Source organism: Mesitornis unicolor, unplaced genomic scaffold (assembly GCF_000695765.1).
Source record: "Mesitornis unicolor isolate BGI_N332 unplaced genomic scaffold, ASM69576v1 scaffold13809, whole genome shotgun sequence".
NCBI classification, from domain to species: domain Eukaryota; kingdom Metazoa; phylum Chordata; class Aves; order Mesitornithiformes; family Mesitornithidae; genus Mesitornis; species Mesitornis unicolor.
The window spans coordinates 549-18,627 of record NW_010209367.1 but is presented as its reverse complement, the minus strand read 5'-3'; the positions used below and the strand labels follow the sequence as shown (position 1 = coordinate 18,627).

Sequence of the window (18,079 nt, the reverse complement as noted above, 5' to 3'; positions counted from 1 at the left end):
TTATTTTATGTACATATCTCCAATAAGATAATAAGATATGTAGTTGCTGTGTAAACTCTATACTATTTGGAGATAAGGGCCTTAACCTTCCCTATTTAACTCAGTTTTGCAATGGACCTAGATATAATAGCAGTACTTTATTAAGGCATTCATTTCTCAAAATGGAAGGATCCTATTCGGTTGAAAACATATTTATGTAGATTCCTTGTGTATGGTAAGCAAGAACTCCAATGCTTCCTATTCTAGAGACCATTACTTTGCTAAGAAAGCTGCAGCCAAATATTTCCTCACATCTGGTTTTACAGAATTGGAGATATTTTACAACCATGCAACATTCAAGTGTATGAAAATCACCTTCTTTTGTACAATGTTTAATGCTCATGCTAAGTATCTTGGAGTCTAATGAGGCATCTCTAATTCCTTAACTAAACCCATCATTCCCAATCATCTTGTAGCAGAAGAAAATTGTCAGTGTTCCACATATCACTAGAATTCACTCCTCACCCACCCCCAATTTACTTTTCCCTAAAAGCTGTTGTTGATGCACCCCATGAAGCTACTACAGACTCAGCAAAGCTTATTAGCCCTTCATGGTGATGTTTTTAGATCAACACAAGACCTGTCTAGGTGGTTGGGAACAACTGTTCTGCAAAAACACACAGAATCTGTCTGAAGTTTCCAGACCTTTAAGAGAAAAAGGAATTAAGAGAGCTTTCAAATACAGGTTCAGAGAACTGGAAACAACTCTTCAACCAGGCTTCAGTTGCAACTATTGCTCCTGTCTTCTGGGGCTACATTTTGGCTTTCATAGAAACTGTAGATCTCAGAAACAGACTGTATGTACTCAAGCAATGAAACAGAGGAATACAAACAGCTGTTCCACTTATAATCCATAATTAGGCTCCCTTGAGATAATGTCGTGGCAGTCTTCAAAATAGTCAGCATTTGTTTTGTATTGTTGATATACTCAGCAGAGTGTGAACTACTGGAGTCTTGAGGCTGCAAAAATAGTTTCTGGAAATATGGTTTATGTTTACATAAGTTTACATTTATTTAGGCAAGTCAGAAATTTTCTTCGTTTATTGAATTTTTAAACTCAAAATATGACTACAGTATTTGGAAACAAATTGTAATGACTACAATAAAATATCTAAACAAAATACTGGATTTTTCTAAAGCTATGAACGCTACTTGAAATCCAAAAATTGTTGACCTTTTTCACTGTTGTTTGTTTCTGAAAACAAAGTTACTTCATTGTTAAATACCTGAAAAGAATTTCAAAGACAGTTTATTTTTAAAATCTGGCTCTAAAATTTTCCTGGCAATAGGCAGACATTTGTATGTTTGTGTCATTTTTTGCATCAAAGTGTTACTGGTAGAAATTAAGTAGGAAAAAACACTTATTACATTCTGATATACTTGGGCTGTTGTTTTTCAGTGGGCATTGTTTGCTGTTACGTCTCTTTTAGATAGAGAACAATGCTTACATAAAAATAATTAAAATGTGCATCATGTAGAGATATTTCAGTAGATGGTAAAGCTTCATGCTCTTAAGGCACCTGAAATCGCCACAATGAAATCTTTTTTCTTTTATACATTATTATCAGTAAAACCATTTATTTCTGTATTCATCCCACTTAATGTTCTCTTCTTATAGACTGTTACTCATAGTGTTTTATGCTATGTAAAGATTGTATTCAGAATGTGATTGTTTTCAAAGGTCCAAGGACATACCCAAACCTGTTGAGTGTGTAAAAATGTACTTGGTCAAAGATTATAGAAGAGTTGGCTTGTAATTAATGATAATATATATCTGAACCTGGAAATTGAATCACAACGCTTTTGGCAATCCTTGTGTAGTCTTGATCTGGACAGTATCACCATCCAAAATGACATCCCAAAGCTTTGGTTAGGATAGTCTCTTGCTATTCCAGTACAAAGACTATCCAAAGAAGTGATCCAGTTGATCAAAAAGAATACACTATTGCAATCTCAAATTTTTTAGAGATTTATTTTGATAGGATTTTTGCTATCTGTGTTACTTGATGTATGTGTGGAGCCTGCAGTAGATGCATCATCTCTTAGATGCGTGAGATGAGTTTTTGAAGTACAGTGCTGTACGTTTGTGACTAAACTCATGCAGTGCTGGCCCAGATTCATTCTGTTAGAAGAGGTCCTAGAGGTGGATAACTCAGCATGGACAACTTGGATATATTTTAGATATGTTTTGGACCTTGACACTAAAAGGAGACACGTATTAAATGTATGTAAGAATAGGGACAGCTTTAGATTAAGGTTTAGGGAGATTTCATTCAAGATCATCTGCCCTGGGGAACTGACTGAGAGAACAGCTTTCTGTCAAAAATGAATACTTCTATTTTAAATTGTGATTCCTTTTCCCAGTAGTGCTGGGGGCATGTTCTTTTGGATTCTGGTGTGACTAGTTAACATTTTACTGATATAGTGTTATAGTGATATATTGCAACTAGCTAAATGGAGAAGTGGAAAAAAAACCCGTTTTCCCTTTAGACATGTCTAAACATTTAGATATGTAATTATTGCAACATCTTAAGCCAGTAAGCATTATCACTGCTTTCCAGAGGAGGGAGCTGAGACATAGGGAAGGCAGGTCACTTGTTCAGGTTCACACTGTATGCCCACACTGCAGTATCAGAGGTGGGATAAATGCAGTATACACCCATAAGGATATACAAACGTACTTTGTACCTGTGTTGCCAAGCAGAGTAACTTGAATGTCCTTGAATGCCACAATCAGTACGAACATACCTTAAATTGGGCAAAAAAATGCATATAAGTGCAGTGCTGCCACCTAAGAAAACAAATGTCAACTCTGCATAGCTTGAGGTTGAAACATCCTTAGCTGAGATGAGTATAGACACATTCAGCAAAACTCATGACATGCAATAAATAGATATTTTTCTTGGATTTAAGTGGCTGTCTTCACGGTCCTATAGCAGCGCTCAGAAATGATAACACAACATATAAGTTATTCTATGTACTGTGAACAGCTAGAATTCACAAACATATGGTTCATGTCAGTAACATAAAAAAGCAATGTATATGTGTTCATCACCAATAGCTAAAAAAACAGGAGTGTTTTTTTCATGTGTCTTAACTACAAAATCATCCATGATACAAGGGCTTTTTGTCTAAAAACAGCATTTTGTTGAGTTCAGCAGCACTCAGTACTAGTTCCCAACATTCAGACTTTCTTCTGCAATCCATTGGTTAACCTTTAGGTCTGATGAGGACAAAGGCAGTTGCTAAGTAGCAATTATGAGTTGCCAAGTCCATCATTAGAAATATATTTAAAATGTGTTCACATCCTACACAGAACTGGAGTCAAAGTTGAGTACATTTTTAAAGTAATCATAATGCCAAAAATGTCAGATTTATTGCTCAAGTTAGAAGAAATGCAGTCATGTTAAATTAGATGGAGGAGGGTTTACATATGTAGGGGGTTGGTGTGTGTGTGTATATTTATTTATATATAATATAAATTATAGTATAGTCACACACATATATATTTGCATATACACATGCATACACACACAAAAGTTCATTCTTTTTCACAGATGTAATACCTGGAAGTTGACTCTATTGACTTAGAGTTGCTTCAGATCATCATAACTTTGCAGGTGCCAAATCCCTCAGGGACTGTATTTCATAATGAACAGGAATTGGAAGTGGATTTAGAGCAAGAGGTTTTAGGAAAAAGATCTCAGGATCCCTGTGTTACACATATACTTAGCCATGAGGAATGCAACAATACTCCCTCCTTTAGTCAGGTCCTTGTCTGTAGTCAGCCAGTTAACAGACCTGTTGGCACAGGTCCTGGCTTTTGCACCCAAGGTGTTACTTTAGCTGGTGTGTGCCTAATACAGAGCTAGAATATACCTGAGTTCCTGAGTACCTAGCTGTACCCAGAAAATGAGAAACTCTCCATGGATGCATTCGCAACCTCCTTTACCCAGATGCATTTTGATCTCTTAGAGCGGAGGGAGGTGGACACAGTTGGACAGACCTCCAATTGCAACAGCAAAAGGTTCAGAGCAATCATCATGAAACACTTAGAGATCATCAGCAGTGCAGGATGACACAGTATGCAAAATATTGTCCAGTAATATCTACAGAGGAAACTTTTAAAAATTAAATTTAGAAGAAGTGGTTTATGGTTGTTAACAATCTTTGTGATTTTTCTTCTCCATTGTATGGCCAGAACAAGAGAAGGAGAAGGTGGCTGGTAGGTAGTAGTGCTTTAAGTCCTGAATTATGTACAGTTGATTTTTTGGAAGGACTCTGAGATTTGTTTCTTTCATTCCCTCATAGTACTATTGCAGAACAAAAGAAATGTAGTGTAGCTGCCTTTGAGCTTTCATAATATTATGTAGGTGCTTTCTTTCAGGGTTTTTGGGAATCACAAGTTCAGTTGTGAATATAAAACATTAGTAACAAAAAGATTGCTCTCATTTATATGAAATGAATGCCTATGTTTTCCTTTACAGCCGTTGTGCCTCAGTTTATGTATGGTTTAACCCTTTGAAAACATGCTTCAGGCTCAACTAACTCATGGGACTTTTTGATCAAAATGCCTTATTAAAATCTTAGCTTGTTTACAGAGGGTCACATTTTCTTTCCCACAATTTTTCACCAAAATCTATGCTTGCTAAACATCACACAGCCTTCCATGAGTCTTGGTTGAGTATCAGGAGATAAACATTTACCTCCCAGAGAAGGATAGACATGGTCAACTCTACCCTTCACCCTGCTTCTTTTCGAGACTGTATTACATCAAAAAAAGCAGCAGGTATATTGCACTAAGTAAGGCTTAGTTTTTACAGGCAAAAGCAGTTTGTTTTCTACTTATTGCATATAAGTCTATATGAATTATTCACCCTTTAAGAGAATTAATATTTTTTGTTTTATTTTCCTTTGGGTTTCTGAAGTGGCAGTTTGTACTCTAAAATTTAGGGTAATGCAAGTTTGTCTAATGAAATTTATTTTTTAGGCTGAATGTTTATCTGAAGAATAATTGAGTCAGGAGCTTCAATGATCCCAAGTTGTTTATATTTACTGCTCAGGATCTATACTGTTGATTTTATTTTCTTTTCCCTTTTCCTTTTTTAGAAGTGACATTTTACTTTAAAACATTTTAACAAAAATGCAGCCTTTTCCTGATGTTAAGAGTGAGCTGGGCAAAGCTGCAGTTCTTGGCTCGAGATAACTTTTTTTTGCATGACCTTTAGCAGGAGTGGCCGGTCCTTTTCCCCACCACCATCCCTGCTTCCGTATTTTCTACTTTAACCCAAGTAGTTTTTCTGACCACACGAGGGCATCGGTGAGCTAGTAACCGTGATTTTGCTCATCCCTTTAATACTGTCGGTGCAAACCCCATAAAATATGAAAAATATACGCAGTGGAGAATTTTGTAAACTTAGAATAACCATATGATGGCATTCTCCAGTCCTGTGCAGGATCCTGAAAAACCTGAAATACTTCAGATTACAGAACTATCTAGTCAATAAGTGAATTACAAGGTATAGTTTCATAACGTTTGCTGTTCTGAAATCCTTGAGCCCCAAATATGCAGTTTAAATATGTGGCCTGTTCCTGGGCTGCACGATTCCTTTTAGCAAAGTGAGGAGTAACAAACGTATACCCTCCTCGAAGCAAAGCATCTGAGTATGGGGAAGCGTAAGACCAGAAAGCCATGAACCCACGTTGCTCAATAAGTTCATATCTCTAAAAGTCTCCACTGGGTAAAGCAACTCAGATAAAGATCATCGATTCTCTGTCAGATACTTTTTTCTCACATAAATGTCCTCACCTGAAATGAGGCCCTTGTTGGAAGCCCTATACAAACACATCTAAAATACATGCCCTTTCCTAAAGATTTTCCAGTCTAATTAGAGCAGACAGAGAAAGAGCAGTAGTAACAACCTTAACTTTCTGTTAGAGCAGGCTGATCTAGCACAAAGTTCCTCTTTCTTCCTCTGACCTTCCCATGAATGCCCACAGTTCTCGTGGGAGAAAATATAATAACCTCAACGCGCCGCCTTTCAGCTCTCTCAAAGTCTGCAGCAGTGCACGCTGCTGGCATCAAGGCTGGAGCCCCCAGCACCGGTGACATCCTGCTGGCCCAGTGAGACAAATGCATACCAATAATTCTGCTCTTATGAAAGCTGTTCCCTAATTAGTGAAAGGACAAATGTAGTGAAAGTTTAAATCAGCAGTTTTATTACAGTGGTACTAAATATGAAAACCAGACAGTGTAGTTGATCTTTAATAACTTATATCTGTTTCTTTAGGATAGATTTGAGAAGGTCCTAGGTCTATAGAAAATAAGGCGTTTATGCTTTCACATGTGAATTTTTTCAACTTTCTTTTGACCATGCCTCTGTGGTTTTCTGTCCAAAATATTCCAAATTATCACAGTGTGTTATCCCATCTTGCTAGTTGTTGATTATTCTGGGTACTCCAGAAAAAAACAAATTCAGTGTTTTCCAAGTTCATTGATGTTAAGAGGTGTGCAGTAGCTATGATAAATAACCAAGCTAGACATCGTCTGTCTACTCTGATTATATTTTATAGTGGATTGCCATGCTAAAAGGATGATGATGACTTCACAGCTTTTAGTTGAAAACAATTGAGTAGGCAATTTTTAATAATGACAGAGGAAAATGGGATTTACATAGGTGTTAACATAGCAGAGTGTCTGTTAGACGGAAGCAAATGTATGATATTCTCTCATTACTCCATTTAGTTTCTCCAGCATTTAAGCCACAAAATACGTATTAATGGACAAAAGACTCCAATGCACCTACTGGTGTAGAGTTTCTGAGTTGCTTCTTAGAGCGACAGCATTTAATGCAAAAGAAGACCCACAGCAGCATTGACTGCATTTTATGTAGTGGTTTGGGGTTTTTTTATTTGATGTATAAAAACTTCATTTGCAAGCTAGATACTCCTTTGTGCATGTTTCACTCCATATCTCCACCTCTTTCCCCACTTGGATTAACCTACCTGTGGTTTCACTTTTATTGTACGAATCCATTAATTCCATTAAAGCTGTGATGCTTTGCATGGTTTTGCTATTTGAGACATCAGCATGAATTTTAAAAGCTACTTTTAGAGAGAAATGTTCACAGGAGTCAGAAGCTTCATTAGTTCATTTTGAATTCTTGCAAAGTTTTACAGACATGATAGAAAATCAAAATGAAGCCAAATGAATGAAGAAAACTTATTAAATGTTTTATACTGCAGTGCGACTCATGTTTTTTCATTTCAGGATACAATTGAAGAAATGGAATGTATTTCATACATTATTATTATTATTGTCTTGTCAAATACTGAATATTCCTTTCTGTGAATAAATGACCTGTGGGCTCAGTTTTGTGCTGTTGATGTGAATAGAAATTGTGCTATTAATTTTTAGTACATAGAAAAAAAGCTGTACAGAATATAGTACAAGTAAAAGTAATAGGGGGTTTTTTGCCTATTTTTACCTTTCTCTTGCTGATTTGTGTAAGTGGATTATAAAATGTTTTCTTTCTGTCTTTGGTGGAATCAGTTTTACAATAGAATTTAAAACCACCATGGAACAGGCAGATTAGCATTTGATTTGCGTGATGTGGAACTTTTATATATGCCTTGGGAATATAATGCATACATTCATGCTGCTGCTAAAGAACATATTGGAGGGAAGGATGTGCTTGTGAGCTGTTAAATGCAGCCTAGGGTGACGCTGAGGCTTTAAGGTTGTTGGCAGGGGTGGGGGAAGGGATAAAAGAAAACAAAGATTTTGTTTCAGGGGGAAATCATCTTCTGCACATCTGCTGAAATACATTCTGCATTCCACAGAACACACTTCCTAATCCTTTGTGCCAAAGTCAGTCTTCTTTCATGAAAATGTATGGTTTTGATAAAATATTTTTCACTGTATTTTGATGAAGAAAACAACACATTGATTTGAGGGAATCACCTGTAAGACAAAAGTCAGAGGTGTTTTCTCTTCTTTTCCTGCAATGATCTTCTGATTCATACCCATTCTTTGTCCACAGTGCTAATGAAGAAAGCAAGCTATTTAAGAAAACATTGATATTTTAACTTTATAGTATTTGTAGTGTTTTTATATTCATGTGATTAATATTTTTCAGCAATAATTTATTGCATTGTATGGAAAGTAACACATGTTCTCCATTGACTATAAACTACCCTATATAATATATTGTAATTTAACGAAAAGGCAAAATAGCAGATTAGTTCTTTCCTTCCATGTCCCAGACACATTAAGGTAAGAGCAGATATCTTCTAGTTTGCATTTTAGCAGGGTTCTTTCCTTTATGATAAAAAGTGTAAATGAAGAATGGGATCTTTCCAACCTAGATCCTGCCTACATTTGCCTACTTTCCAGAAGAGTCTAATAATGCGACTAATTAATCTATTGCACACCTCCTTAATTCACATGAAACTAAGCATCTAAACCATGTGAATTGTATTCTTCCTCAAATCTTAGTGCACACATTTCTTCTGATCAACAGTAAGAAACACCCAATAGTGCAGTATTATTACTAATACTGGAATAAGTGCTTGTGAAAGTAGTGATTGTTGGGGCACCTTAACTTTTTCTTTTTAAAAACCTTCATATGTAAATATTCTCTTTGTGACCCTGTTTGCTTTATTTTGTAAGATGATGTTTGCCCATTTGTGTGTGTTTATTAAGTTGTGGAATGATCCACTGAATGCTTAAAAGGGCTTAGTAGAAAGGTTGGTTATTTGTTTGTCACTGCATACAAGGAGGAATTCCATTTATTTCTGTTATGAAGATGTAAAATCCTATAAGGAATGGCCAGCTCTATTTAAACATACCCGAAAGGATAAGAAAAAATTGATTTGGAGAGGTTTGAGGAATGGAAATATAGTCCATATTTTAAGTACAAATTGCATCCCTTTACACCTGCAAGATGTTAGCCTGGAATTAGAGTGTGTTTTCAGGGTTTCCACACACACACACCCAGCCCCGCCCCCTCTTAAATTCCATCCAGAGTATTAAAATAAGCATTGTGTTTTGTGTAAGAGCACTAGCTATGAGTTAGTCCTGACAGGACCAGATGTATTAAACCTAAAAGGTGAAAGGTCTGTTCCCCCATACATGAGGCAGCTCACCCCCATTGCAAACCAGAGTTTCTTTGCCAGTCCTCAGGCAGAAACTTGCTTTTGTTGCTGGGAGTGCTGCAAAGGAGCTTTTCTGGCAAAGACTCCTGAATGGGAGGCACTGACACATCCTGCGCCCTTCAGGAATTTTAATGAAGTTCACCGCGTCAGAATACAAAAGTAAGCTGCTGTATTAAAAGACCATTTACTCTCTAGCCAGCTTGCTGTGCTGAACAGAAGCCTGTTGTGTACAGGGGAGGATGACAGGAATATCCACAACCGAAAAATCAATCTACATTGAAGAGGCATCCCAGACTGCATCGAGGAAAAAGTCCTTTGCGTTGTATTTGAAGCCGTCACTCATTTATCACTGTTCTATTTAAAACTAGGAATATTTTCAACCTTCCCTTACTTCTGCTTAGAAAGACTAAAAGATATTTCCTAACCTGTAAGGAAAAATCATCTAGGACAGCGAGAGCTGTTGCTTATATCTCCTGCATGACCCAGGAGTAAAGAGAATTTCAAGTGGGAAGACACAGAAGGAGATGAGATTTCCTCATGCTTTCTTTGTCTTCACTGAAAAGATAACTCCTGGAATTTTAGTCTTGAGTTTATTGTAACAAACCTGAACAATGAGGAGCTGATGTATGGGCTTAAAATGCATGGGTGAAAAGGTGGCAGTGTTGAAGGTTGTGAATACTCCGTAACCTGAATGATTGAATAATAGATATACTGAAATGTTCATTTCAGTTGACTTTGCTAGATGTCTTTTATCCATTAAATTGGATACCATCATAAATATGTCAGTAATAGAGATATTAGTATATATTCAGTCTAGATGTACTTCGAATAGTTCCTTAAAAGCATCTCATAAAAAGTTATCCAATTTAATGATTTTATTGCCATCAGACATATAAATGTGACATGCTGAAGACAAGCTATCATTTCTTTTATTACATTTGTTTTATTGCTTGACACAAGCAAATTGAGGGAAACCAGCACTTGTTAAGATACAGAAATGCACAATTGTGCTACTAGACATTGCTGTTGAGGTGGTGATGCTTCTTTTTAAAGACATTTTTTTCATCTCAATTTCATTGCAATGTATGATTAAGATTACTAGGGGCTAAAATATTGTTAGGCTCACTTGTACAAAATCAGCTGAAGATAAATTTCATAATGCTTTTGGTCAGTTTTACTCATAGTGCCAGAAAGATTTGTTTGCAATATATTAGAAGAAAATGAAATCTGAGCTCAAAACAGAAGTACTGTAATTGTGAAAACAGCTCATATATTAGAATGAGATGCTGATGTAAGTGTGGGACATAAATAATTTTAATAATAGACCACAGCAGCCCTCTCCATAATTCCAATGCTTTTGTTAATGGGTTATTGCAAGCTCCTTTCTTCCCATAGTTGTGACAGCATCTTGTAAAGGCAACTCATGTTGTATCTGGGTCAGCTTGGTGTTCCTCAGGAACTTCAGCTCCTCTCTTTTACTAAGGGATGATGAAAGTATCAAAATGTGATGTATACCAGTGCTCCCTTACTTCCAGGAGTTAGTTTTATTAAACTAGATAATTTTACATCAGAATTCAATAGAATTCAATCATGCATACACTTAAGTGACATGAATGTGGTTCTAAATCACCTTCCAAACATGGTTAATATAAAGTACACAATATAAAGTCCCCTTACCATAGTTTGCCTGACCAGCTAGATAAGGTCTGGATAAATCTACGAGCCTTTGAATCATCTTCAGGAAGGTCCCTATTACAGATTGTGTGCATTTAATAGCTGTTTGGCATAAATATGACACAGATGTGCAACACCTGGTTTCATTGTGTTGTTGAGTGTATTAAATCATGTAGATGGCTTCTCTGAGCCTCTTTAGCTTCTTTACATTGCTATATGAAGGATGATAAGATCATTTTTGTTCCCAAACTCAATGGGTTTCCCTTATTCAGTTGGCTCTTAGAATCACAGTGTTGTCAGGAGAAAAAAATGAAGTGTAAGTATGTAAAACTGTTCTGGCGTCCATTCACGTACCTCAGAAGGAACCTGATACAAAGCAAGTTTTTCAGAGACCAACATCTTTCTTTGAATGTAAAACAAGTGTTTAGTTCTGTTCCTGCCTGACTGCCCTTGCTCTCAGGAGCGAATGGATGTGTAAGAGGCAGGACCAGAAAATTAAGTCAAAACGTTAACAAGTCTTGGTATTTGCTGTTGTTTCTTCATGTCCTTTTCTCTCAAGCACTTCCTTCATATCATTGCCTCTTCAGAAAAGCACATTCTTTTAGCATCTTTCTGACCTGCAGTCTTCATGGCCTTCTCACATAAAATTTTTGTTTGTTTGCTTCATTGACTTTGGAAGTCATCAGAGCCTTCATCCACAACGTCTTTCTGAATGCACCCTTTACCCATTGGTCTTAGTGCCTGAGTATATAATACAGTCAAAGTAAAGAGGAGAATGAAAATATAGTAAACTCGAGACTAAGATAATTAATGATGATTGATCCTTTGGACTTTATAAAGAATAATAAAATAAGAGAATAAAATAAGAAACGCATGTGTCCCAGGAGAGGATGGCTTCTAGTGTGGTGAAGATTTTGAAGAGCCTGCCCAAATAGTGGAAAAGTGCTTTCATGCTCTGATCAAGTATCACAGAATCACAGAACGTTAGGGATTGGAAGGGACCTCAAAAGATCATCTAGTCCAATCCCCTGGCCAGAGCAGGAACACCTAGATGAGGTTACACAGGAAGACGTCCAGGCAGGTTTTGAATGTCTCCAGAGAAGGAGACTCCACAACCTCTCTGGGCAGCCTGTTCCAGTGCTCTGTCACCCTCACTGAGAAGAAGTTTCTTCTCAAATTTGAGTGGAACCTCCTGTGTTCCAGTTTGTGTCCGTTACCCCTTGTCTTATCATTGTTTGTCACCGAGAAGAGCCTGGCTCCTTCCTCGTGACACTCACCCTTTAAATATTTATAAACATGAATGAGGTCTCCCCTCAGTCTCCTCTTCTGCAAACTAAAGAGACCCAGCTCCCTCAGCCGCTCCTCATAAGGGAGATGCTCCACTCCCTTAATCATCTTTGTAGCCCTTTGTAGCCCCTTTGTATCACCAATATGTGTAAACAAGTTTAGATAACGCACAACTGACACGTGCTGCGAGTGTTTTGAAAATAGTGGTTATTTTAGAAATCAAAAGGAAGTCTCAGAAGGAAAATTTCACACTTTTTCCAGCTATTCATACCTCATAGCTGAAACTCAAGGCTATTTGAATGAATTCATCTGTTGTTTTACAACGCTGTGATACACACACCAGGCAGTATGAAATCTTCACAATAACTCAGTAATGAATAGCTCCTTTCAGTGCATGTATTGCTAGAAATAGCACAGATTGCTCTCAAAAAGAGACGCTTAGTCAAAACTCTTGGTGAAAGAAACAAAGTCGATAGGCATCTTGCAATAGACTCAAACAGAAATTATTAAGCAGAGAACAGATCAACTTTTGAACAAGCACTTAGTTTATATATTTGGAGAAATCTCAGTAGGTTTAGAAATTCCAATTGGATGAGCTTGGAAAAGTTGTTTGAGCTTTTTCTGTTTTCAGTACTTGTTTTTGTGTCTTCCTTCTCACTCCAGACAAACTAGGTTTTTCCCACTGGTTGTCTTTCAGTTTGCCAAGTTCATAATACATCCAGTTTTGGCTCCTCCCCCTTAAATCTACTTTTCCAAAAGTTTCTATTGTCAAAAATTCCTCTGACCCTCAGAGAGGTGACTTATCTATGGCTTTTCCATCTCTTTGTATCTGTCACGATAAAGAATGTCTTATTGTCCAAACATTTTTCTCCAGTTTTTTCCTCACCTTCCTCTGCTTTTGTGTCCAGACTTAGTGATTTACTGTTTACTTCTTTCTAAATATGTCTTCAATTCTGTTCTAGATATCTGCTAATCTAACTATTTTTAGAGGGGAAAGAATCACCTTCACAGCAGAGAGACGTTGTTACTTGTAAAATTGCCTTGGAACACGTTGTTTGAGACAGGAATGGGGAGGAAAAAAAGCCTAATAAGTCACTAATTAAATTATCTAACAGCCCAGATAAAAACCAGGAAAGTACATCCAGAAGATTTTCTTCGAAGGGCTCTACAGTGGACCAATTTAACGCAGTTTCTAAGTGTATGGTAAATTTAAAAAAACAGTTACCCCAGCAGACCAGTGCTAGTAAAAATAAATTGTTAAATCATTCAGATGTAGCAAAATTCTACTGTCTTGTGTATGCTGTAGCTTTTGTATGTAAATATTACTTAAAAACAAGTAAATTAATGAAACTGCTGCAGTTCACTGGCATGACATTTACATATCTACTGGTGGTGTTCTATTCTTGTATCTAATTTTCAGTTATTTACCCAGTAACATATTAACTATATAAAAAAAATTAGTAAGGAGGTCTCATTGTTCAGCTATGATAGATTGTACCATTTGTCTCTTTTTCTCTCTGTCAGGCAAATTAATTTTCAAATTTTTAATTGAAAGCAAATGTAGGATGATCTGCTGTCCTTTTAAGAACAAAAAGCCACAAATCATAAAATAAAAGATCTACTATTAGCCACATGCTGTTTCACAGTTACGAATACCTGTGTTAATCAGACCAACACTGTTGTAAAATAGGTTTATGTTAGAAAAGTTTAGTGTATATGTACTAGAAATACTATTTGTGAACAAATTATGTGTGAGAAATGTATGTGAGCAACAAAGCTCTTTTGTCTACACAACTTTTCCCTTAAAATTTAAAGAATGCTTGTATTTCAAAATACTTAGTGAAATTTTCAGTGGAAAAACTTGACAAAAGTAGAATATAGTAGAATATGGCATTTTGGCTCATAGAGCTTCCTTTTGCAGAATTTTGGGTATTTTTCTATGAAGAATGCAGAAAGATGAAAACATAAAGGGTTTTCCATCATTTTATTGTTTCTCTTTGCAGAAAAATATTTTGTTTTTATTCATGAGGTTCACACTACAGTTTTGGATTTATGATTCTATTTTAAACTAAGTTCAGCAATTTTTGTTGACCTGTGTTTCTGATAGTTTTGAAATCTAACAGTTATGCAAAAAAGAACTGTTTATTTTGGAGGAAATCTCTTACACCAAAAATACATATAACCCTAAGGGTAACGTGCTATTGTGGTGAAGTGCCTTTCTTCCTATACAACTGTTAAATTAATGTAATTTATCAGATTAGATCTTGATTTTACACTAATGTCATGGTTCACAGAGGATGTATTGTATCTCTTTGAATTAATATAAATTCTATAAAGAGGAAGAAAATGATGTTTTGTATAGCTGCCAAGACACTGTTGGTAGAGCCTGTGTTTTCAGTTCAAAAACATGTATGGAATTCATGTCAACCTAAAGTTGAGTCTGCAAGACAGTGAATTCAAGGATTAAACTGCTCTACAGTCCCAGTGAAAACCCTGATAACGCCAGTAACCTTCTGAGAAGGCAGTGAATTGTAGCTATTGCAGCACATAAATTCATCAGAAGATTAAATGTATTATAGTAGATGAGAAGAAAGTTAATGTGGAGGTTAAAGATACCAATTTTACAGCTCTGTCACTAGGTTTCATTAAAAAAATAAACTGGCATTAAATTACAGAAGATTAGTAACTGAAGGGCAGTTCACACATGAATCATTGATTCACTACATGACTCAGAGCTGGTAACAGGAAGAAGTATTTTTTAAGTCACCCACTTAAATCCAACCCTAAAGTGACTCAGCCCTGACCATCTGACAGCTGTTGGGTGTTCAACTGTTTGGTGAATCGATGGGGAAAGTGCAGTCAGCAGACAGGTTTAGAAAAGCCACCACCGTAGACTCTGCGGTCACGTCAGGGGAGTTAAGGTTTACATGAGCATGTCATTTGAACCGGCCATTTACTGACAAACCCTGGAAAAGAGCATATTGTTCTTTTTAGTCCCTGTTTGTGAAAGGAAGATCAAGCTGCCCATCCATAAAGAGTACGGAGCTGTAGTTGGATGTGCTTGAAATCTGTGAATGGCTGTACAGCCACAGGTTGCCAATCAGAGAATCAACAGAATTATTAAGCTTGGAAGAGACCTCCAAGATCATCAAGTCCAACCATCAACACCACTATGCCCACTAAACCAAGTCCTGCAGCGCAACTTCTTCTTGGCAGCCTGTTCCAGTGTTTGACCACTCTTTCAGTAAAGAATTTTTTTTAATATCCAGTCTAACCCTCCTCTGACACAACTTGGAGCCATGTCCTTCTGTCCTATCACTAGTTACATGGAAAAAGAGACCCACCTCATTACAACCTTCTTTAAGGCTTGTTCACCAGACCCCTCACCAGCTTTGTTGCTCTTCTCTGGACACGCTCCAGTGTCTCAGTGTTCTTCTTGTAGTGAAGGACCCAAAACTGAACACAGTATTGGAAGTGCAGCCTCACCAGTGCCAAGTACAGGGGCACAATCACTTCCCTACTCCTGCTGGTCACACTATTTCTGATACAGGCCAGGATGCCGTTGACCTCCTTGGCCACCTGGGCACACTGCTGGCTCATATTCAGTTGGCTGTCAACCAATATCCCCAATGCTATGAGAAGCATTCAAACTGCAGATGATCCTAACTACAGGGGGATTTTTACTTATGTTGGCAATTATCAGTAAGGACTTTTCTAGTGTGGATAAGATTTGAAAGCACTGGGTGGTTCAGATGTGGCAGTAGTCTGAGATCTTGTGTGGGTCTGATGTGCCACTGAGGAGCTCTGTTTTACTCTCCTTTATCCTGTTGACTTCAGTAGGTAGGATGTTGTGTTTATTTAGTTCTGGCCCTACAGCTCTTCAGCAGACCTAGTATGTTATTGTTAGCTTGTCAGAGGGGTTTTCCTTACTAGAAGAGAGATTTACAGCTCTATTTTTTATTTTACAGATAACCATTCAGAGGGACAGTGGTTTGGATGTCAGTTCCCCCAAACATGGAAAAGTGGATCCAGACAACATGCCGCACGTTGGTGGAAATGTTTGGGCTGGACGAACAGGTTTTTCATTCTTTTTTTTTTTTTTTAAGGAATCATTGAAAGATGTCTAAGGGACATGTTGTGCGAGTCAAAAATGGATTTATACAGGGCCACCCTCTGCTTAGAGCTGCTTTACTCAATACAGGGTCGCTTTATTGCCAGTGAAAATAAGTATTTGCAGCGTCTGACTTAAACTGTTTTGTAGAAGATCTCTACTTCAATTACATTTTGTTGTTGTTTCTTTTCATTGGCCATATAGAGAAGCAGAAGGTTGCAGCCATAGAAACTTATCAGAGTCATTTTCTACTCTCATAGATGTCTGCGTAGCCGAAACAATTCAGGTGGTGTAGGCAAGAGGCACACAGAACAGGCAAAGTGCCCCGCAGTTCTAAAAGGGCATGATAGTGATCACTAGGTCAAGTGGTACATTTTAGGGAAAAGGCAGAGTTTGAATGAATGGCTTTCAGGGCCAGGAGCTTTGAGTAGATGTACAAGACTTATATAATCCAAAGTCCCCTTTGTACGAGGTGGAAACCATTATGAATCTGGTTTCAAGGGACTATAAACACAAGTTTTGTACTGGAGTTCTTTTTTACCGTGATAGCTGTTTGGTTTTCAAAATCCTTGGCAAGAAATATTTCTACTGGGGGTTGTTGTCAATTTTGTTGGTACATCTGTAGATATGGCAACAAAAGCTTTTAAGAAAACTTGTTCTTACTTATTATTAAATGCATATTTTTAATTCTTTTCTTATCTCAATCATGTTAGGTGGGAGAGACACTGCTGGGTTAGGTGGCAAAGGTGGGCCTTATCGACTGGATGCTGGCCACAGGGTTTACCAAATATCTCAAGCAGAAAAGGATGCTGTTCCTGAGGAGGTTAAGAGAGCTGCTCGAGAGATGGGTGAAAAGGCCTTCAAACAGAGGTAATGTTAAAGTCTTTATTTTCCCTTCCATTTCCCAGAAGAATGTGAACAAGATGGCTAAAAAGAATTTTCTTTCTTAACTGCTTTTATCAACTACCTTACCCTGATGATAATCATTTAACAGAGCTTACCAGCATGTGTTTAAGTGTTCTGGATGAGATGTTTAGGATGTTTTATTGAATTAAGCCACAATGTTGAAATGACCCTGTGATTTGGTAGAGTAAAACATAAATAGATGGATAAGGAGACGGACGTGAATATTTATCTTTTTTTAAAAAGGGATCTACCAGATGGAAATTTCTTTGAATTATGGTAAGTTCAGACAGTATGTTGTTAGGAGTTCATTAGCTAACAAATACCTTTCAAAATGGACCATTGCAAACAAATTTCTTTTTTTTAAAAGACTTATAGTCAGACACTGAGATGATTTGAACTATAAGAGCTCAGCAGAGACTTCTACACACACCACAAATCTTCCCAGCATTAGCGTAATGCATGGTTACTAATCAACTATTTCCCAGACTGTGCAGAGAGATTCAGATTTCTTCCACTGACTGAACTCTCAAGTCAAACACTCATACTTTGAATAAAAAAATCAAAGTGTATTGACAGTCATATCAAAGTAGTTTTACATTTCAGCCCAGGACATGTTGCAACGTGAATGTCTGAAAGTAGCAAGTACTAGACACAGATTAAACATTAGAGCAGATAAACATAGGAGCTGCTTAATCAGCTCACATTTTGTTGCTGCTATTAAAAAAATGATTCTCAATAGGGGTCAAATCTGGGGGCTGTGAGATTGCCATTTGCTTCAACTGATAAGTATAAATAATTAGATTTTAAACATAAAGCACACACTGTACATGAATCACTGCATTTAAAAACAGCAATTTATCTATTGTGTTCAGATCAAATTTCTTTTTTAATCATGATTTTGTTCCT

General features: G+C 37.0%; 1 protein-coding gene across 1 annotated transcript in view; it reads left to right on the top strand.

The window, feature by feature from the left end:
- VWA8 (von Willebrand factor A domain containing 8) overlaps window positions 1-17,695 on the top strand; it is a gene marked incomplete at its 5' end in the record, with an annotated part of 75,035 nt that extends 57,340 nt beyond the window's left edge. Inside the window, 3 exons of the mRNA XM_010192860.1 lie at window positions 16,125-16,233; window positions 16,981-17,137; window positions 17,659-17,695. Coding sequence (XP_010191162.1) covers window positions 16,125-16,233; window positions 16,981-17,137; window positions 17,659-17,695 — 303 coding nt within the window. The remainder of the gene's footprint in view (window positions 1-16,124; window positions 16,234-16,980; window positions 17,138-17,658) is intronic.
- Window positions 17,696-18,079: the final 384 nt, after the last annotated feature.